Raw genomic sequence first — 21,876 nt, 5'->3', positions numbered from 1 at the left:
GAAAAAAAATGTTTTAAAATTATTGTTTGGCAGCAATCTTTCTCGATTCAAGATGGCCACCGATCTGTGAGGCAGGGTGAGGCAGCTGCTCTCACCATTTTATAGATTTATTGTCCTTTTATTGTTTTATTTTATTGTTTTACTGCCTATTTTATCATTTAATGGTTTTACTTCCTTGTTATCTCGCCAGTCTAATGCAATCTTTCACATCTAGCAAATTTTGCTCATACTTTTGAGAGGTCCATCCCAGCTCAGTTTATTCTCTGCCTTTCCAAGTTTCCAAAATAGCTGCCAGACCTTTGTCCCTATAAATGTCATAGAAGCCTATGATTTCATCTTGTCAAAGAAAATAAAGAAAAATACAAAAAGGAGTACTGAAATATATACCGTATTTTTCGCCCTATAGGACGCACTTTTCCTCCTCCAAACATGAAGGGGAAATGTGTGTGCGTCCTATGGGGCGAATGCAGGCTTTCGCTTTTGCGCACCGACCCCTCTCACTCTCCAGGCTTTAGGAAGCTCTGTGCAACCCTTGTGAGACCGGCGCAGAGCTGCCTGCATTCCGCTGAAGAGTACGCCCGGACTTCGTGCAGCTCTCTGCAAGCCTTGGGAGACCGGCCCGGCTCCCTAGGCTTGTGGATAGCAGGCTGTTCTGGGGGCTGGGGTCGGGGGAAGCTTGGGCTTCCCCCGTGCAAGCCCCGTGCCTGTGGGGGAAATAATTCCCCCCCTTTATTCCCCCCCCAAAAAAACTAGGTGCGTCTTATGGGGCGGTGCGCCCTATGGCACGAAAAATACGGTACATTACTCTCTGGCCTAATTTTACCTTCCAGCTCAAATTTAGGAAATCATGTCTCCATCTTGCATTAGGCATGTTCCTTCTCTGGCAGTTTCCCCATCAAACTCAGTAATACAATGCTTATATTCAGGCAGCTGTGTATAGGATTGCACTGTGATCAGCAGCCAGCAACTGTTGCTGTCTCCCTTGGGTCAAAAAACAAGCAAGCAGAAAAAGGAAATTGTCCTCAATCAATAATGCAAAATCAAATTCACACCTACATGTGGTAAGAGGATATATAATTTAAACAGGCAAGTAAGAGCCTGCAGGATAGCTCGGTCAGTAGAGCACGAGACTCTAATCTCAGGGTTGTGGGGGGTTCTTGCCCTACATTGGGCAAAAATATTTCTTCACTCTTCTTCTTTCTTCTTTGGTGATCACTTTGATTTGAGAGAAAATGCCTTCGGGGGCAAAGTCAAACCGCTGGAGAATCACAGCGCCTGCTGTGGCTGCAGAAACCGGGAATTCATAACTGCTGCATCCCACATTATTCTTGCTGCGTTGCACCACAAAGTGATCTCCCTGGGGTGCAAACCTGGGCAGTCCTGGGCTGCCCAGACAACAAGATACGCCCTCATGTATTGAAATAAGCCTGTTTCCCTTTTTTCTGTCTACCAAGGAACTTGTGTGTTTACCTAAGGATTTGTATTTTCAGAAATAGAGAAGCAACCACTGAATTCATTCAGCAGTCCTGGGTTGCAACCAGAAGCCTGCATAACACCTAGTAGAGACTTAGTCACTTTTAAAGTAGCCAGAATGGGGCGGGGGGGGGGGGACACACGTTCCTACCCCCAAGGCATATTGCGAGCAGATCCCTCAACAGGGAGGCCACGAGTCGGTACTATTCAGAAGACTGGATAAGTCCCCCGAGCTTCTAGCTGCTATCTCACCATACTTGACCATAGAGTTCACCGACAAGCCATTTCTCCGTCCCTCTCTGCTTTTACTGCTCCATCTTTCCATTGCCCCCCTACCCAACTGGTTGCAGTTGCTGCACTTGGGCTGAGCGTGGAGAGGTCTCTACTCACTGGAGCCAAGGAGTTGCTATGCTGGCATTCCTGAATAGTTCCAAAACACAGCTCTTGCTCTTGAACAGACATACCCTTGCAGGCTGCGGAAGGAGGCAGTGGGGGGGGGGAGGTTGCTAAGAGAGTGCTGGGTTTTTTCAAGCAAGTAGTCAGGCAAGCTACAGGCGGGTTGTCTCTTGAAAAAGCAAAAAAGAGATTTGCTGAATCAGGGAAATACCACTGCCTGCCTTTGCATACTATTATGCTGCTACTTCCTCAGAGAGAAAAATAAATTGGGAGCTGTAACAAAAGAAACGAGCTTCCATCTTGCGGTAGGACAGTCTGGGCATTGTTTTCTTAAGTAACCAAGAGTTTCCACCATCCATATGAAAAGTTAGTTACCCTCAGTCTGGGCAAGTGGGAACCCAAACATGGAATATTTTCTTGGGAGAAGGGACAGACCTTAGCAAACTGCCTTCATCTAACCAGGCAGATATGAGGAGCCTAACACAAGGTTATGCCTAGTCCTGCGAACAAACTGTCAACTTCAGGTTTCTATTTTCAGCTTTTAATTAAATAAAAGTAGGAGAAAAAGAAAGCAGCACAAAGATTTAAAAAACAAATAAGTGATTTCTAGCTAACCTCACACTCAAGTCAGTTCCTCAGTTAGTTCCAGCATCCTGCAGTAAAGTGCAGCATCATTTTATGTGCAAAGGACATAGAAGTTGAAGTTGAACAAGCAGAGTTCCTCAGGGCCAAGGGAGGGCATAACTAAAAACAACCCCCCCCCCCATTTTTATGTCTCATGTTTCAGGAGGAGCAATGATAGCCTGCTGTCCGATCAGGCCTGAGATGGGTGCCAAGCACTTATCATTCATTACAGGATCTTAGGGAAACAGGTGTGTGGATTGAGAAGGATCTCCTCTTGTGTAGTTAATCTGAACGGATTCGCTAAGCAGGAAACATCCTCTTGCATAGACCCTGAGCTGAGCTCCATATGTTTCACTGTGCAATGTCTTTGAGGAGACTTTGGAATTCTTAAATGACCTGAAAGGTTGGAGCTGGTTCTCGGACACGGGGGCATTTCCAGGATGGCATTTGTTCTCTTTCCCAGCACTCCTGTGTGCTACAGAAGTTTTGCAAAGAGATATTTAAGTGAATAGAGTTGCCAAACAGCCTCTTGGACAGTTGCTAGAATCTGAGAACAGAAAGCCAGAATTCAGCCACACTGCCTCCTCAGTGACCAGTCCTGTCATGCAGGGAAAGAAGCTGGTCATAGCATGGGGGGAAAGGGATGGCAAAACCACTGAACAAAATCATGTTTGGTTTTTTCATAGCAGATAAAGGAGACAGGCCAGTTAGAAATCTCTCACTCGCATTCCTGCACACCACACAAAAATGCAAGGATATATGTTAATTATGCACAAGGAGTACCAAACAAGTTCTCCCCACCTTTCCTAAAATTAAGAGGGGCTCAGTGGCTGTTTATGTAATCCCCCCCCCCAGTAATTAGAACAAGAAAAAGAAGGAGGTAATTACGGAATGTGAGTTTGCACAAACCAGATTGCATACCTATGTGGCCATGGAAGTCTGAATCTTCAAGGAGTCTTGTTCCTCCACAAATTGCTAAGATCTCAGAGAAAGATCAATTCTTCTGGTGGGGGGAAAATCTTACAGCTTTGTACTTACTAAACAAAACCAAATGTTTGGAGGCCAACGCATGCTACAGGAATAGAAATACATTCCAAAACCAAATTAAACAAAGGCCTGAAACCCCGTAGACATCCTTGTGCTGTTTTTATGAAGCGTTTGGATTCTCATATTTCTGTAAGTTTAAACCAACTGTTGGAGCAGCCAATGTGCTTTGGCAAAAACACATAAAGTCCTCTCTGGATCTCTCTCTTACACTCAAGCAGTCATATAAACATAATATTCTTTTTAAAAAAGTTTTGGAAGTAGCCCCCAAAGCAATTTTTCTCCTGTCTGTAGTAACAGGAGTCCTGAGATTCAAACCATTCCCTGAGGTATTTCAGCAGAGCTGCCAGATCAGCAATATCCCGAAGCCTAGTGGTATGGAATGAGTTTGGTGTGTGTTTGTGAGTTTAAATCTGATTCTTTATAAAGGTACTGTTTTAAAATGATATGGTTCCAGCCAATTATAATGCTGAAAACTCCTAAAACTCCTAAAACTAAGATTCAAGGACAGTAATTTGTCTGGATTCCTAGACCACTCCAGCAGCCAGCCAACCTTTCGCAAATGAAGATAAGAGCACACTCGTCGGACACCTTGGTTCCAGTACCAAGGACCCCCACCCGGTCTTCCTCCCCAGCGAACCATCACACATTGCTGAAGGTTGTGTCCCACACTGATTTACAGTTCAAGAGCAAGTTTGTTTTTAGCTAAAAACCTACTTGAAAAACACAGTGGCATTACGGTGGTCCAGTTTGCATGTCACAGTAAACCGTAGTTGATTAGTTTACCATGAAAACGCTGAGCTGGACCACTTTGCTCCCCCCCCCCAGCCCACTGGAGAAACGGAGAGCTTAGCTTAGTGCTATATCATCTGCTGTGGATCATAATTTGTTTCATGCAAGACCATGGTTTATTTGGAGGGTTCTAGATCATGCAGGGAGGAAGTTCCTCATTTCTTTTTAAAAATATTTTTTATTGCATTAAAAAAAATTACAAATACACAATTACAAATACACATAAAACTCAAACACACCCACAAAAATACATCTTCATTTTTTCTTCATTTACATTCATATTCTATATCTCATCTAAACTTATCCATATCCATCATACATTAATTGACTTCTGTCTATCTCTTTACTGCTTCTTCACCTCTTTTTTATTTCCCCCTTTATTCTGTATTCAATATATATTTTACCTTTTATTTATTTTTGTGAAATTCAGTCAAAGCACAGCCAAGTTTAGATTTGGGAACCATGTTTGTGCAAATAATTTTTAAAACAATCATATTTCACACTTTCCACCTTGCACCTCACCTCTGCACTCCCTCCTGTGAGTGCCTGCACATGGCATGAGTACTCCAAACACACAGTTAGGGCTCACGCCTCTCGCAAGTGTTAATGATTCAAATAACAATATTTGTTTTGCATTCCACCAAGTCCTAAAATATATTGTTTGTCACTGACTAAGTCATACTCAGAGCAGGCCCATTGAAATCACTGGACTTAAGTTAGCCAAGTCCATCAATTCATTTCTGTGCATGACTTCACCAGACACAACCCTATGTCACTGGAGATGGGGCAGCTGCCTAAGGGCTACACTCACCCTTGGCCCATCCTCTGTGGGGGCCACCCCACTCTCCCTTATGCATAGACAAACACCCGCAGGCAGGCTGAAGCCCACAGGCTCCCTCCTCACCAGCTGAGGTGGGTTATTATTGCCCCCACTCAGCTCCTCAAATGGTCAGACTAATGACCAGGTGAGATTTATATCCCCATCATGGCACTTAGTTCCATACCCCAACAAGGCTGTGTTTATCTTACACACTTTTTGCTCCTGCTGCCAAATTGATGGGGTCTTGGAGAGCCGGAAAAATTGACTTGCACGGTAGTTTATATCCCCAAAATGAGTGTTGAGGAGCTACAAGAAGCTTCTAAATGTCTACTTCTCAATCTCCTGCAGATATTTCTGAAAAAAAATTCTGAAAGAAATACTGCACTTGAAAAGATAACAGGAAAATGTCAAGTCTACTTTTGGGAAATTGCATGAGCTATTTTCATGATTTTGGGGAAAAATATGGAACACAGTACTGTTTTTATATCATATGAATGATATTTAGAAAAAATGCAACTAATTTTCAGTGAAACATGCATATGGGTTATTTTATTTTATTTTGCAGAGTGCCAGTGACTGTGGAATAAGCTGAAAAATGTTTCATCAAAAACTGCAGGTGCTATTAAGCGACCTCATTGTCTTGCCTATCAAGTGTGAACTTGCAGGAGAAATTTACTTTGGGGAAATAATCCACAATTTCACAATAAAAAAGTCAAGAAGAAAAGTTTTAAAGTAAATTGGTCAACTCAAAAATATATTTGCAGTCACATGATAGATTTTCTTTTTAAAATCAGCAGGAAAATATATTTATTTGGACCAACCAAAAAATACTCTGCAAGCTTTGGGAAACTCTTCAGACTGGATGTTAAGTTAAACAAAAGTAGGGGGCGGGAAATGGGGTGTGGTGTGGTGGAGGCCTGGTAGAAATGCCCAGTATGGGCCATGGTGTCATATCAGAAATGCAGAAAATGTAATTTCATAATTAAAACAGGTATTCACATGTGGGTTTCCTTAGTGGGACTGAACAGAGCCCCAATGAGGAGCAAAAGTTACAGGCAAGCAAATCTGAACATTTGTTCCACTTAACGTAAGTGGGACTTTTCTCTCCAGACTAATTTTCTCTCATGCAGGCCAGGACTCTCTCTCATAATAGGGCAAGCAGTTAGGAACTGCAAGGAATCTGTGCCATCTTGGAATGCAGCCACACGAGGGCTGAACTTTTATAGATCAAGGGAGAGCAAACCAGGTGCTAATGCAAGTCAAACAGCAAGGGCATGAGGAAGAAAATTAAGATGTCCTTGGGTTGCATAACTACCGTATTTTTCGCTCTATAACACGCACCCGACCCTAACACGCACGTAGCTTTTAGAGGAGGAAAATCCGTAGGCATGCCACCCGTAGGCATTCCCTCCATAACACGCACAGACATTTCCCCTTACTTTCTAGGAGGAAAAAAGTGAGTGTTATGGTGCAAAAAATACGGTATTTTAACCCAGAGAAATTATTCCAGAATGCAACTCTTTTAGTGTTAGTAATTTTATTAATGGACAGCTTGTATCAAAAAAACAATGCTCTTTTAAAAACTATGTAGATATTCGTGCTGTTATTATTAACTCATCTAATGTATTTATAGAATCTAGTAACATTTGCCAGCTAAATGAGGGCAGATCTGACAAGCTTGTAAAATTCCATCAGTTTAATTTGGGTTCACATATTTAGTTTCTCTTTTCAGCTAGAAGAGCCATAAATAATCTAAGAGAAAGAAAAGTGTGCTCCAGAGATAACCCAAGCTCCCTCTCTCAAGAATCTCTCTCAAGAGCAGACAGCACCAGGACCAGCCTTCTGCAGAATGACATGGCCTTAGCTGGGGCACCAGACTTTTGTGTGTCAGTAAACTAAAGGTAGCCAGTTGTTCAGTTTATTATATTTTAACCCCCATGAGAGATGTAATTTGGATTTTCTGCCTCACATATCAAAATGACATCACCTTAGGATCCCTTCCAACTCTACAAATCTGATTCTGTGTGTTACTTCTCAGGAAACACACAGAGGATTCAGCCAAAAGGTTTCCAGGAAGGTTGTCAGTGATCAGATGTCCTGCCTATAGCTTTCCCTAGAATGTGGGAGGCCAGCAGCATTACCTGCCTTGAATTTCCTGGGGGTGAGAAGGCCATCATTCTCAAGAGAGCTGCTCTGTAACAGAGCCTTCCCTTGACAAATAACAACAAGGATTGTTCTTGTTTTTCACCTTTTTATTACAAGAGTGCATTCTCTTGTAATAAAAAGATGGATAAATAAAGTCAAAAGTAAATAAAAATGAATAAAAGTCAATAGTCAATATAAATGCAATTCACTTTGCTTCTCTTAGTCCCACTCATCCTGACCTTAAAGCAGGCATGCCAACAGATCTTCAGATTTTCCATCCTCTCCTCCTGCTCTTCCTCAGTCTGCTTGAAAACTTTGGCTTGTTAAGCTGTTGTATGGTATTTCTCCAACAGAGGCTCCTCTCAAAACATATTCTTGACAATAGAGCAGTTCACACTGATCACAAAACTTATTTCACTGTTTGCCTTTTCTGTGTCTCTCTTTGTAGACTTTGGTTCATTGTTACATGGCTAAATACCAGGTACCATTTGGGCCATCTGGGATCTGTCACAGGATCCCTATGAGCAGAAGCAACTTGCAGGACAATGTGTCACAGAGAGAACCTTCCTGGCCAACTGTCCTGAGTCAGAGCCAGATTCCCACTGCTTCCCTTCTGCTACAGGATGCTCTCCAGGAAAGAGTACACACTCCTTTTTGCAGCTTTGTGCTGGCTGAGCTCCACTCTGCTCTCTCCCTGGCTGGGGTCAGGTGTGAGGCCTTGATCTGTTTCTGATTAGCAGCCAGCAGCAGAGCTCATTAATTGTCCTGTGATCCTTGCCCTAACTCAGAGCAGCTAACTCCATGCAGCCAAGGCTGGGGCAGAGGGCAGCTCTCCAGGGACTGGGGGGAAAGGCCACTTCCCCTCCCCCCATCTCTTCTTCCAGCCGATGCATTAGAGAAAGACCCAGCCCCTCCCCTATACACTGCAACTGGAGCTGATTAACTTCCTTGGCCTTGAGGAACAAATCATTCTCCTCTAATCTCTCTCTCTCCCTCCTTCAGTAATTGCAGATCAGCTCCAATCCTTTTCACTAAAGTAAAGGAAGGAATCACTCCGTTTTTTGTCTGCTTCTACCATCTGAAGCTACTGATCTTCCCTTCCTTCCCAATAAGCACCAGGCTAGTGTGATGCCCTGAATTCTTCCCAATGACCACAGAAATGAGTGAATGCAAAGGGTGATTGACAGCACAGGGCACTTCAAAAAACGTTCCCCAAAAGCCATGCCGATCAACCCAGGATGTACATTTGTGGTTACTATACTTAGCCACAACCTGCGAATTGACAGTGGACTGGGAGCGGGGACGAAGAAAGGCGCATCGCGCGCTTCTAGGCTACTTCTTCAGCGACTGGGCTAACAGTTCGGGGGCAAAGGAGGAGCCACTGTCAGCCGGGATGAGCCAGCTCTGATGAATGGGATGCCCCCCCCTCGCCCCAATTAAGAAGGCAGACAGAATCGAGGACCGAAACTGGAACAAAAGCTTTTTTCAGCGGGGGCGGGGCGTTTAGCTCCGGAAATGCCCACAATTTGTCTGCATGGAGACACCAGGCAGCTGCATCCGCGGATGGTCACGAGGGCCAGATTGCGGGATGATCCCATCGGGGAAATATGGGGCTCCCAGCGCACGTGGCGCTTGATCTAATCTGCCGCCCACACAAAGGGGTGCCCCCCCGCCTTTCCCGGCACAGAGCATCCATTCAGAGATGCTCATCCCCGCCCGCTTGCCCGAGGGAGGTGCGCGCCTTCTCTCTGCCCCCCTCCCTCCCCGGGCGCTGCAGCCCCCGACTTGCCAGCCAGCCGCGCTCTCACGGACAAAGAGCTGCTCTTCTGTTACCGCTTCGGATCTGGTCTGTGTTGGTCTGTTTAAAAAAAAAAGAGAGAGATTAAACCTTTGATCTGGCTGCGCAATTCCCTTTTTGGGTGGGATGGGAAAATGCGCCACATTCTAACGGAACCTGTACCTGAACGGGGAGAAATTCGGCAGGAAAAGCCCGTCTTGGCACGAAGAGGAAATGCTTCTGCGGAATTTCTGCCCTGTCGAGGGGCTGTTCAAGGCGCAGTAGCTGGTTATATGTACTGTATGAATGTGATGACCCCCCGCCCCGCCAGAGCCGAGGTGTGAGCTCTCACAACCGCCCTCTCACATCCGTTTCCCTTGCCCGAACCCCAATATTATTTCATGTTCATGAGCAGATAAGACAAGTCGCCCTTCGGAAATGGCACATTTATTATAGAACAGCCAAGATCACATCGCTGTGCGCTGGCGGGGAGAAAAAGCCGCGCCGACGGCGGCGATGGCGAAGAGGCGCCTGTTTGGGTCAATTCTCGGGGGGGGGGGAGGGAAGCGGCGTTTCGCCCCCTCCTTTCCGGGTCGCCTCCTGCTCGGGGGCTCCAGCGGGCAGCGCTCAGCCTGCGCGCCCCTCGAGGCGGCCGACTCCCGCAGCGGCGCCAGAGCCCGAGGAAGACCTCGTCACTATGGCAACAGGGGCTTGCAAGAAGAAGAGGGAGAAGAGTGCGCGTGCGTGTGCGCGTCCTCCCTCCTGCCGCCCCCTCTTCCTTCTCCCGGCTGCCCGGGCTTCTCTCGCGCCCGCCCCTCCTCCGCACACCCGGACACCTCCTTCGGCGCCCGAGGCGCAGACCGCCCTGGAAGAGGAGCGTTGTATGCCGGGGCCCCTCTCTCGCGCGCACCTCTCCTCGCGAGGAGGCTGCAAGGGACTCCGGCTTGAGATCTCTCCATGGCGACGCGAGATGCCTGGCGGCTTTCCTCTGCCCCGACCCGGCACCCTGGGGTGCCCTCGCTCCGCACCCAGCGAGCCTTCTGGGGGCTGAGCCTCGAGGAAGCCTGCGGACAGGGGGAGAGTGAGGAATTATGCGGGGCGGGGCTTGCCTCCCCCCAATATTTTATTCAAGTTGGCACCTCTGGCTTCTTGTGCTCTTCACTCCGCCCCCACCCTTAATCTTACCTGTTTTCCTTTTGCTTCCTTTGTTGCTGTCGGCAAACGGCATTCTTGGAAGGGGCGAGGGACGGCTTTTCTCTTTCGCCCCCCCCCCATTATGCTCCCTGCCCCCTTTGGGACTGTCCTAAGCAAAGGCCTTCTGCTGAAAGGCGCTAGGCAGGAGCGAAGGGAACCAACCGCCCAGGAGCTGGGGGTTTTTTTTGGAGGGGGGGGGGAATAGTTTGAGGAAATGGTGGAGGGAGGCTGGAGGTCTGCAGGGAAGCTAGCACCTGGTGCATGTCTGACATTTTATGAATTAAGATGGTGCTGATAGGCAGTTCCCCTCCCTCGCTTCTTTAAGACTAGCTTGACAAAGGACCAAACTAGGAGTAAAGACCGCATGGTCTGTGAGGCAGCAAAAATCCAAGGGACGCAGCCACTGACGCCAAAGAAGTGGGGACAAATGGCAGTGGCTTCCAGGACCTTGCAAAGGTGGTGCAAGATGTCACCAGAACTTGGAACCTGCCACCGCTGCCGCGTGACCCCAGGAAGCAAGGCTTCAGCAGGGGTGGCAAGGGGTGGGCACACATGCACAGGGGGTCACTTTCCCAATTTTGCCTCAGGCAGCAAAACTGGATGTGCTTCCACTGAGTAAAGGCAGCACTTAGCAGTAAGCGTTTGTATGTATTTTTAATTATTTGTGCTGGTTTTCGTTGTTATGTAGATAATAAATGGACCAAATAAGTAAATATAGAACAATAACACAAAAGGGAGGGGGTTTCCTACTCGCCACCACTGAGCTCTTTCTATGTGGTTGAGGTTGGTACTGAAAAATAAAGACAGAACTGCTGCCATCTTAGTGAAGCTTTGCCATAGCAAAAAGCTATCTATGCTAGATGGCTTAGTTATTGGGCATGCCAATTTCATATGTATAAACCTTCCACAGATGCAAAAATTCCATTGCTTATGGACCAGAGGCCAAGGGAGGCCTTTGCAATATCCAGACTCACAATGATTGAAGATCAGTTCGTAGAACAGAATCAGAAGCCATACTGTGAAATGGGTTTGCAGACACTATTATGGAACTGCCTGACCCTGAAGATATTCATGGAGGCCTCTGCTTCATGTACTTCCGCTACCACCAGAAGTACTACAGGCTGGCATGGTGACTGACAGGGCCTCTTCTGTGACGGCAGGGAGGCACCAAGCCCAGAGAAGCTTTTCTCGTCCTGTTGCTGCTTGTCTTTCAGTGGATCATTAATACCTCCCCCCATGGCCATGTTTAGGTGCTGCTGTTTTAGACTTTTTAAAAAAAAACACCAATGTTTCTTTTTTAAAAAAACAACAGATGCTGTTAGCGAACTGTTATATATATGTGTAGCTTAAAATATTGCAAATATAAATAAAATAATCATGGTTGGCCTAGCATGGTGACTAAATTGACAAACTGCTTCTATACCTTAGGACCTCAGCATTTAGTGGCCAAGTAAACAAAACAGAAAGATCTGAAGTTTAGACCTAAATTTGGTCTGTGGGCTGGATGCTCTCCACCCCATGATTAGCCCATTGTACATTGAGAATCTCAGAGTTGTGGTTTTGTGTGACGTCTGACCTGAGTCTTTACCATAATTAGCCCCACAGGCCCCTCCCACTTCTTTTAGGTGCAAGCCCCCCCCCCTCCTGTAGCACTCCTGACATCTGCAGATTGCCCAGGATGGCTCCAGCCAGTGACAAGGCGAGGAAAAATTCAGTACTGTGCATTTTGGAAGCTTTTCATGTAAAGGAACTGCGGGAATAGACATGGGGCTTATGCTCACCAGAGTGTAGGGTGTGTTCCCATTTCATTTGCAAAGTCCACATCACTTTGCCCTCAAACAACAATTGCCCTCAAACAACAGTGGGAATGCTTCCTCAAAGCCGGCAATGCCTGGTACACATCACCTAAAAGCAATTAATGCAGTTTTTGTTGTGGAAATACTGGTTTCACTCTCATGCAAATTTAATCATTTGCTTAATTGACTGACAGCACAACCCTACGTTTGTTCAGTATTAAGCCCTATTGAATTCAGTTGAACTTACTCCAAGTTAAACGTGCATAACACTCTAAATATGCATAGGATGCAAGTAGTCATGACTAAGTTTACAGTGAAATAATTTTAGACCCAGTAGGCCATACTATCTATATTTAAGCTCTGGCTGTTCTGTACCAAACTCCCCCTTCCTACCCTCTTAGGCTTCCTTGCCTCAGTATTTTGGGCTATCCTCCCTTGTGAACAATGCGCCCTGCTCCTGCAGTTCTCTTTACAGAAGCTGGCATAGGGAAGTTTAGTAGGTGACACTTTTCTCAGGACCTTATTTCCATGTCAGGAAAGACCTTGGCTGCTTAGTGTCTATGTGTGAGGCACAGGAACAGGGTAAGTCAAAGAAACGTAAGTTGACAGTCTTATTTCTTAGAAAGAAGTGCAGGCTTTGCCTAGATGGATCACCTTCCTTCTCCTCCCACGCAGTCCACCAAGTTTGACAGGCTAGTTCCAAGCAACCCAGCACTCTGACCAAAAATGAAAGCTGTCCAAGAAAGGAAGTCCTGCTATAATGTTGCAGGACTGGAGAGACCCGGGTTCGTGTCCCCACTGGGTGGACCTTGGGCCAGTCACTCTTCCCACTTAATGTACCTCACAGAGTTGTTATGGGGATGTATGCCTCCTTCAACTCAGTGGCGGAAAGGCAGGATATAAGTGTTCAAAACAAGCAAACATTTCTGCTGAGGTAAATTTATGCCTGCACTGTACCACCTCAGAATGTAGCTAAGGGCATTCAGGAATGCTTCTACAATGTCCGTAACAAATAAAACTGGCCAGTTTATGACGAAGCTACACTAGAATCTTCTCCCAGCCATTATATTTTTTTTTAATGGAAAGTTCCCCCTTCCTTGCAATATAGAGAAGCAGTCAATCATGTGAATCTTCACCCGCCCTCTTAATTGGTACACACCAAGCACCTCCTGCCTAATTGAGGGCTAGGCCTAAGGCTCAGCGTGGTATTTTTAGAGGGGGCTTCATTTCCTTTTCTGTCATCTTTCTTGCACACAGAAATGCATCCCTTCCATCCCTGTTTGTTGGAGAGAGATTGGTTTAGTCACATTGTCTATCCCAATTCATCCTTGGGCAAGGTGTTCATGTTCTCTGTAGCCCCATGAATACCACAAGGAGGTTCTAAAGAGAATCAATATGGTGGCACTAATTGGAAAAGCACCCAAGACAGGAAATGAAGAAAGCTGGGTCGTAGAGCCTGCAACAAATCCCTTCACAGGGACTAGGGAAGTTCCCTATTTCCCAAGGGGCTGGGTTCTTGTGCCATTCTCTTTCCCCCTTGCCCTTACCACTGGGGTGGCATCATGCCAGTCATCCCTAGTGGGCATATGACACATCTCTCTGCATTATTTACACCTGCTTTACATTGTCCATTACCATAGGCTTAAGCCAGGCTTTCTTGTTTTCTGTGGAAACAGATCAGGATCACTGATAGCTGAGGAGGCAGTGCTGCAGGTGTGCCCTATTTATCTATTATTCAGAGCACAAATGCAAAAGAGCCGGTGAAAAGGGCAGATGGTCCAGTCAGAATGGGTTCCACTCCCAATGGCTAATGTATAGGTTAAACCAGGTGCCCATTGCTCTCTCCCTCCCAGAGGCAAGTTCTCATCTGTTAGCAGCAGCAGCAGCAGCAGCAGCAGCAGCAGCAGCAGCAGCAGCAGTTTCTTGGTAAAGAAAATAGGTTTCCATGTTTGAAAGATTCGGAACACTGCAAAAGCCAGCAAAACCTGTCTACCAGAGGCGCTGCTGGAAAGAAGTATGGCCTTGTTGCCTTTGCCACATTGCCTTCAATACTTTGGGGTTTCCAGTCTAGCACTCCCATAATCTTGCTCTCCCCTCCTTTTCGTCCTTCAGAAGCAATCACAACAAACGCATCAGCAGAAAAGATTTTATTATTTTCCCCAAAGAAAAAAGAGCAATATAAATATTAGAGTATAAAACTTGCGTGTAACACATTGACGTCAGTCTATATGGATATAAGAAGGATATAAGCATATATATAATATATAAGTATAGTTCAATATTAGACACATTGAAAGGACAGTAAGTGTGTTTCAATTCACATACATTTAAAAGCACAAAGAGCACACGTAAAGAAGATACAAAGGAATAAAAAAAAATACTGATGTCCACAACTCAATTACTAAGATTAAAAAAGAAGTAAGAAACCTACACATCACTAGGTTTTCAGCACTACTACACTACTTTCAGCTTATTGATTAAAAGGAAAAAGAGAATGACTAAGATTAATCTACAGTACTTTGAGAAGAGTCACATAATAACTACTTCAGTACATAATAAGCCCCAGGCCCAATCCTGTGGGGAAGCTCACCTGCATCAGCCCCGTTAAGATGGAGAGAGGCTGTAGGACAGAATTGCCATGCGCTTGTGTGGCTTCTGATGATTCCAGCCGAGCTTGTGCAGGAGAACTTCCCAATGGATTGCGCTCTGTTTTAACTAACTATGTAAACTGTTTCTAGTGCAGTCACCAAACACAAGGGGTGGGTGGGTGACTGGGATCAGTACAAAAACCATACGTCGACTGAAGTTTCTTCCCACAGACAAATCCCGCTTTCTAGACACACAGGAGGCAGCAGATACGCTCTAGCAGTGCAATACTACACAGCCAATGAGAGTGGTCCGCAATGTTTTGAAAAGTCGTCAGATGTTTAACCTGAGGTGATCATAGAAGGCCAGACCATCTCAGACAAGCTCCTTATCAAAGGTTTAAGAAAGAGTAATATATTTCTGGCCTAGTGATTAGCCCTCCATGTTGGAAATATGCTGCTTCTCTGCCCTCGGCTGGTCAGTGCCTCTATAGAAAGGCAACCTGAGTTTGCCAGCAGCAGGCCGAAGCTCCCTGCTAGTCTGTGCTGCGCTTGAGCGAGGAAAGAGATAAGAACACAGGCCGATAAAATGCACAGGGAGCAGGAAACGCTCACTTCCTCTCCATACTAGGCTATGAAACAATGTGGCTAAAAACCCTAAAACAAGTCATTTCGAAACACAGCGAAGGGATTTATGACTATTCACTTTAAATCCAAGTGGGGGTGATAGCAGAGGTCCCAAGGACCTTCAGTGCACCAATGGTTACTCACTTGTCTAACGTTCAGAACTTGGCCTTGGGGGCTTGGTATCAGAAATCCCTGCCCAGCTCCGGCATCCCTGATCTGTGCCTGGCCCTATGCGTCCTCAGACCAATTGTTGTTCGCTTAATATCAGCATGTGAAGAAGGCCAGCAAACCAAGGGCCTTCCTTAGCTGTGCTTGCCTAGGCGTGTGGAAACTTTCCTACTGCTCTGATCCAGGGCAATGCATCTTGTTACTGAACTCTACTCACAGACAGACAATGCTCAGGTTCCACCAGGATGTGGGCACTTCACAGCATATTTACATCATGCTGTATATGGCATGCAATGATTTCTCTATTCTAGGTTGGGAGGCGGCAGCTGGCCTACCGTAGATGTGAAGTGAATGTTTTGCATGCAGCTTGATGTGCAGAAAATATGAAGCATTCCATTTTTGTTTTAATTCTCTACCTACAAGGCCACCAGAGCCCATTCACTGACAGAAGGCGTCTGCCTGTGGAACTAACAGAGCTATTTCAGTGCTTAAAGGAGGAGCGGCAGCTCACTATATTCACAAGCGATTGACTTTGACTTCCTTAAACTTATTCCAGAAAACAATTACTGTACACATAAATATTTATGGATCAAAGTGTAGATGAGATGTGTTGTCTCTTCAGAGGCCACTGTAAATCAATCAACACAGGCAAAATTCTCCATCTTCCTACCATGTGAGGCATTCTCTGCCTCTGGGAGGCTTCCCATAGCAATGTGTTTGTGCGCCTTGCCTCTTAGGTATAACCATTTCAGTTTTATTTTTTCAACCATCATTGGTTAACTTTTAAAAATGCTGTTGAAACTCATTCCCTTCTAGTAATGCAGGATGGACACTGTTTTAAAATAAAAAAGCAGAAACTAAAGCATCCCCTCATCAATTTCATAACAAGGATTCCAACCGAGATATTTTTGTGGGGACAGAAAGCATTCATCAAAATTTGGGGGAAGTGAGAATGTTCTTTAAATGGAAAAATGTATAAATCAAAACCCCTGTTTAGAAGAATTATTTACAATGGACAGGGCCCACCCCAAGCCTTGTATGTTGTGCAGATCCCTCTGGAGCAAAGCAATGGGAGAGAAAAATATTCCAAAGATCTGACACCCTTGCATATTAGATCATCCGCATGAGAGTATAAACTATAATTCATCACTATCCACAGGGCTTTTTTGTTTGTTTGTTTCGTTTCCAGATACTTTTACATCAGGAGGACTAACAGTAGGAGACTTTCTCCTAGCTCTGATGACAGCAATGTACATTCGCCACGTTCCACACTTTTTTATTTTTTAAAAAATGGTTAACCACAAATTCACATTCATCCTCCATCCTAGGCTATGAATTGGGGGAATGCTGGAAGAGTCTGCCCTTTAGATCTAAGGTGGCAGCGATGTGTCATCCTGCGAATCTTACTTCTTCTCCTTCTTCCCTGACTTCTTCTTGTTTCCACCTCCGGAGGCTGCAGGTTTCCCATCCCGCTTGGCTGCAGAATTGGAGAGAGTGGCTGTGCTGCCAGGGATGTACACGTTCTGTCTGTAGTCAGGGACGTGCTGCAGGGTGAACTGGGGGCCATACCTGGTGCTGAGGCCCATTGTGCCTGCTGCTGTTGCTCCTCCTCCCAGAGTAGAATTCCCATCAGGATTTGCAGCGGCGGCGGCAGCGGCTTCTACACCACCACAGGGAGGGGGATTGAGAGAAGGAGATTGGAAGGGGGAGAAAAGTCAGAAGGGCGAATTCTTAGCATAGTCGTTGCTAGATGTAAATATATAATTTAGGGTCTCGACTACACATCATCTAGGAAAGATGCACTCAGCCCACCTCCCCACCCCCAGAATTCTTATGAACAGCAAGCTCTTTGGCATGTACACAAGGCTTGGGAGTGATAAGGCAGAGAGCTCTGGTTTGAAGAAGTGGCATCCTGCAGTCCGGCAAAAATAAATCCCTGCTTTTCCCTGAAGCCCAGAGGAGAGGAAGGGAAAACGCTAGGCAAGAACAAATAGAGGCTTGCTAGCACACTCAGAGCTCTTAGGAGCAATCTTACTATGCCCTTGTTGCATGCCTGGGCTGCTTGGCAAAAAGGTGGGTGTTAAACTCTCATCCCAAAAAGGCTGTGTGCTTTTTGCAGGGAACCGCATCGCCAGGGAGCTACATGGGTGCTGTGTTGTGTGTCTTCTGTGACCTCTCATTTGTATGCCTTGCATTGTAATCGGCTGTGTTACTGCAGCAGTGGTGCGTGTGTGCAGGCGTGTGGGTTAGGGGTGTGTCCCTATAATTTTTGCACTATAGACTTAAGTTTTCCATTTTTTAACAGTTGGCTTTAATGAGAGATAAACACTCCTTTTACAGTAAACAATGACATATTTGTATTTTATAAAATACAAACGCTTCTACTTATTTTAGATTCACTGAAGATGAGCCATCTGTGGCCTGAAACTCAGCTTTTGTTGATGATGAATACATTTGCCTGTATACCCTTCTATGGACTTCTTTGTGCCATGCTTATTTCTGGAGTTTCCTTTTCATCTGACTTCCCAAAATATGAAGAAGCTATGAAACTACTGAATGTGTAGCAACAATAGAGCAAGGAGGAACAGGAAGAGGTATTAAAATTGTGCCAATGGACTTAACTATTTTGATTTTGGCTAGAGGAGAGACATTCTGGCCCGGAGTTAGCAGTTATGAATGGGTTTTTAATAATGGGTTTAAAATAGTGTTTTTTTCTGGGGGGATGCAGGGGTACACATACCCCTAAACATGTTGTGTTTTTAAAATGGGAAAGGACAATCTGTCTTCTCCGCTGCCTTATCTCTTCTTAGTGACCTACCAACCCACTTCTGTGCTGTAATTTGACTGAGGAACTCAAATGAGAAAAGACCGTCCAATTGAGCTGCCCTGGTAAAGCTTTTCTGCCCTCTGGCAGGAGATGGGCTTTGATTATTATGCACAGCAGGCTCCTCAAATGAAAAATAGCAGCCGGGTGCCAGAATAACATCCAAGTGCATGGAATGGCAGACTCTAGTTTTGTATGGTCTTTGGTTAATTTATTTATTAAGTCAAACGTTAGTTGCCCCACACAGAAGATTAAATGTATAAAGAAAGAGAGCACATATACTTTAACTGTTAAAAAATATTGAGTGATCAGTCTGTGTCAATCGCACGATTGAACCCCTCTCTGCCCTCTTGCTTAAGAACGTGAGAAGTGCTTTCCTGTACCAGATCAAGACCCATGTAAGTCCAGCAACTACCAGGCAACAGAGGGTCTGCAGTAACTCTGCCAGTCACTCACCACTTGCCCTCTGCCTAGCCTTGCTCTAGCTCTGAGGTGGGCAGAAGGTATGTCAAGATCTACTGGCAGACCTCTGGGTTATTTGCAGTAGATTGTCTGGGGAGGGTTCCTGACTCCCAATTGTTTAATAAGCAGCTGTTGTTTTCTTTCTCAATTTGGCTGCGAAGGGGAAGAATGTTTAGGCAGAGGGCAGGACCCAGAGTAGATTTTTCTGTGACAGAACTGTGAGCTCAGTTCTGGTACGAAAAAAAAAATAATAATCCTGAGATGACCATGCTAAGAGAGGCTCTATTTCTTAATTCTATGTAGCTCCTTTCTGTAAATCCCTGTTGCGCCTGGCTTCAGTTGGTGGACCTTGGGTATGGATGGAGTCTTGATTTTCAATATGCACAGGTTCCCCCCCCCCCAAAAAAAATTCTTGTTTCCCTCCTTAATCTCAATGGTAAACCAGCGTCCCCCACAGTTCTGCTTAAAAATATTAGCAATTATTGTATCTTATATGCATATTATGCACATATACACTCCAGCTTTCTAATAAGCTGCATTTGGCCTCAACATTATGTTTCACCAGTGTTCCAACAAAAATAAATGCCCCTAAAAATATGCAGACTTTTTCAGAAATGTGCTGAGAATCAATCACCACAATAAACTTTTATGGGGCACCTTGAAAACTTAACTTCCTTTTGTTTTCTTGTTTGCAGCGCCTTAGCTTCTTGTTCTGGTTTTTACACTGACTGCTTTCTATACTCCTACAGTTGCAGATCTTTTTTCATACAACAGTTTGATTTGAAGGGAAAGCACCTGTGAGAGGCTAAAATCTTGAGAGGACCACAGGCAGGGTCCCAAGGGGAAAGGGGCTGCCTAATCCTTTACTCAAGCTGCCTTCCTCGCCTATTGGGAGCAAGTCGTGGCCTCTCCTCCTCCTGTGGCTCCCTGAGGGGAGAAACAGCCTGAGAAGATGTGGAGCAGAAGACTAGGGAAGCGATTTAGAGCAGATGAAAGGGTTAAGAAGTCCTCCTCCTCCTCCTCCTCCTCCTCCTCCTCCTCCTCCTCCTCCCAGGTAGACTCTGATTTATTTCATGCTCACATTGACCTGAATTTTTGTGTCTCACCTCTTATGGCCAACAGGAGGCTAGGAAAGCAAATCTTAGAACAGGCAAAAATAAATGAGCTTGTGTCTCTGCTTGTTTCCGAAACAGAACCTGCCCAGAGAGCTCAAGGGCTTATCACTGGCGCTATGGACACTTATGTCTGTTGCCTGAGCTTTGACCACCACAAATGCTCGGACCTTTATTTAACAGCAGACAGTTCAGTTCAGGGAGACCTGCTGGGGCCTGCAGACAGGTGGTGTCTAAAAATCCATGCAACAACATTCCACCAGGCAGTTTCCTTTTATCACGGAATGCAAGTCTCCTATGTGCACAGAAGCCAGGTTCGCTCCCATCTGCCCCATGCAATCTTAGCTCATCTGCTTACATCCTCTTCAAGTTCTTTTTTTCCTTTAACCAACCAAATAAATAATCTATCTCTAAAATATCTACTCAGGATGTAAAAATTAGGCCCTTTGGAATTTCTAATTTTCTACAGTGCTTTAATTCTAATCTGTGCTGTAGTTCCCTATCTGCCTGCCTTAGGATATAGGCCCAGAGGGTTTCTCTTTGATGCTTCAAAAGAACTCGTTTTTAAAACTAATTGAAGAGATTCCTAAGCTCTTCAGAACCTTTGCAAATAATAGTTTCTCACAGAGCTCTCTCTCTCTGTCTCTCAACAACCATGCTAATGGATGAGGACGAGACTTACTAAAAAGAGAATCATGGATTGACCATCCCATTGTGTTTCATTAAACATGCAATCTATGAATGACCTCAGAATATGGCTAATGATGGATGTCACCCCAGTCTCTGTAGTTAAGCACAGTTTTTCCAAGTGGCCATAGAAATGGTTTAGAACAAGGCTTCTCAAACTTTTTGTGCCCAGGACCCCCTTGAGATGGCTGAAAATTACTGAGGCCCACCAGTCACAAAATGGCAGTACAGGCAGAGCCAGTCACAATGTGGTGGCAGATGAAGGCAGGGACTGATATTTTCTACTGATATCTTATCCATCTTTGGAAACTGCTAGATTCTTTACCAAAGCCCTTTCCTTGTGGCAAGATGCTTCAAAACTCAGCTCTACTCAGGCTAAGGACTGACACTGGAGGTATTATGACTCAACCTCCCCATTTTAGGTAGAATTTGCTGATCCAGAGGTTCTAGGTGGAGAAGGCTTTGCTTTTATATATTTTCCTTCCCAGCCATCTCCTCTAATTTCATCTCCCATTCTCCTTTCACAGACAACTTGCAACTTAACTCTCCCCTCTTCCCTTGCCAGCTTCTTTCCTTTTTCCTCCTTTCTATTCCCAGTTATCTTGCTTTCTAATTCCATTCAACACCTCCTCTAGCCTTTTCCCTTCAGAGGAAGGAAACCTTCTCCTCTCCTCCCTGCTCCCCCTCTCCAATTTCTTTGTCTCCTGGTTACCTTTACTCAGCAGGAATGGAGGTGTTGGTCCAGCCGAAAGGCTGTGGCACGGCTAGGGGCCAGGGCAGACTGTGGCAATGAGGCCCCCCGAAAGTGGCCCAGGGGCCACTGTGTGACAAACACTGGCTTAGAAGATGATGGGATCCTGCACAACGCTTGTAAGGAAAGGGTGATAGCCAACATTAGTCATTCTCAGATTAGACTCAGTGAAATCAGTGGATTAACTAGGTCTATTGATTTTAATGGATCTACCGTGTCTTAGCTGGATATCATCCATAGTACGTTAGTTTTCTTAGGATAAACTAAAATGCTACTTTTGAGTGCAGGGAATGTTTAGATTAGTCTCTGTTGGGTGCAAAACAGATTTCAGGTTGCACCAAGAGCTACTGGGACAAGAAAACAACCATAGCTGCCCTCCCCCCATATTTTGTAAATATAAAATGTAGCAGCCACTTCATATTTTTGTATTTTCAAAATACAGTGGTACCTCGGGTTACATACGCTTCAGGTTACAGACACTTCAGGTTACAGACTCCACTAACCCAGAAATAGTACCTCGGGTTAAGAACTTTGCTTCAGGATGAGAACAGAAATTGTGCAGCGGCAGCAGCAGGAGGCCCCATTAGCTAAAGTGGTGC

The 21,876-nt window shown here is 45.3% G+C and overlaps 2 protein-coding genes across 2 annotated transcripts in view; both read right to left on the bottom strand.

The window, feature by feature from the left end:
• Positions 1–7,569: 7,569 nt before the first annotated feature.
• Positions 7,570–10,433, bottom strand: LOC308593890 (uncharacterized protein). The gene is made up of 3 exons (XM_081206680.1): positions 10,257–10,433; positions 9,982–10,135; positions 7,570–9,152 (listed from the first exon to the last, which is right to left on the bottom strand). The coding sequence occupies exons 1-3, from the start codon at positions 10,297–10,299 to the stop codon at positions 8,798–8,800; spliced, it is 552 nt and encodes a 183-aa protein (XP_081062806.1). The 5' UTR covers positions 10,300–10,433; the 3' UTR covers positions 7,570–8,797.
• A 3,760-nt stretch (positions 10,434–14,193) lies between these two features.
• The window catches only part of LOC308593613 (uncharacterized protein), a 49,629-nt gene continuing 41,946 nt past the window's right edge, over positions 14,194–21,876 (bottom strand). The window contains exon 5 of the mRNA XM_081206061.1: positions 14,194–17,101. Coding sequence (XP_081062187.1) covers positions 16,845–17,101 — 257 coding nt within the window. The 3' untranslated portion in view covers positions 14,194–16,844. The remainder of the gene's footprint in view (positions 17,102–21,876) is intronic.

The sequence above is a fragment of the Podarcis bocagei genome (assembly GCF_964188305.1).
Source record: "Podarcis bocagei genome assembly, chromosome: 8".
In the NCBI taxonomy this organism is placed as follows: domain Eukaryota; kingdom Metazoa; phylum Chordata; class Lepidosauria; order Squamata; family Lacertidae; genus Podarcis; species Podarcis bocagei.
This window is presented reverse-complemented; position numbering and strand designations above follow the sequence as displayed.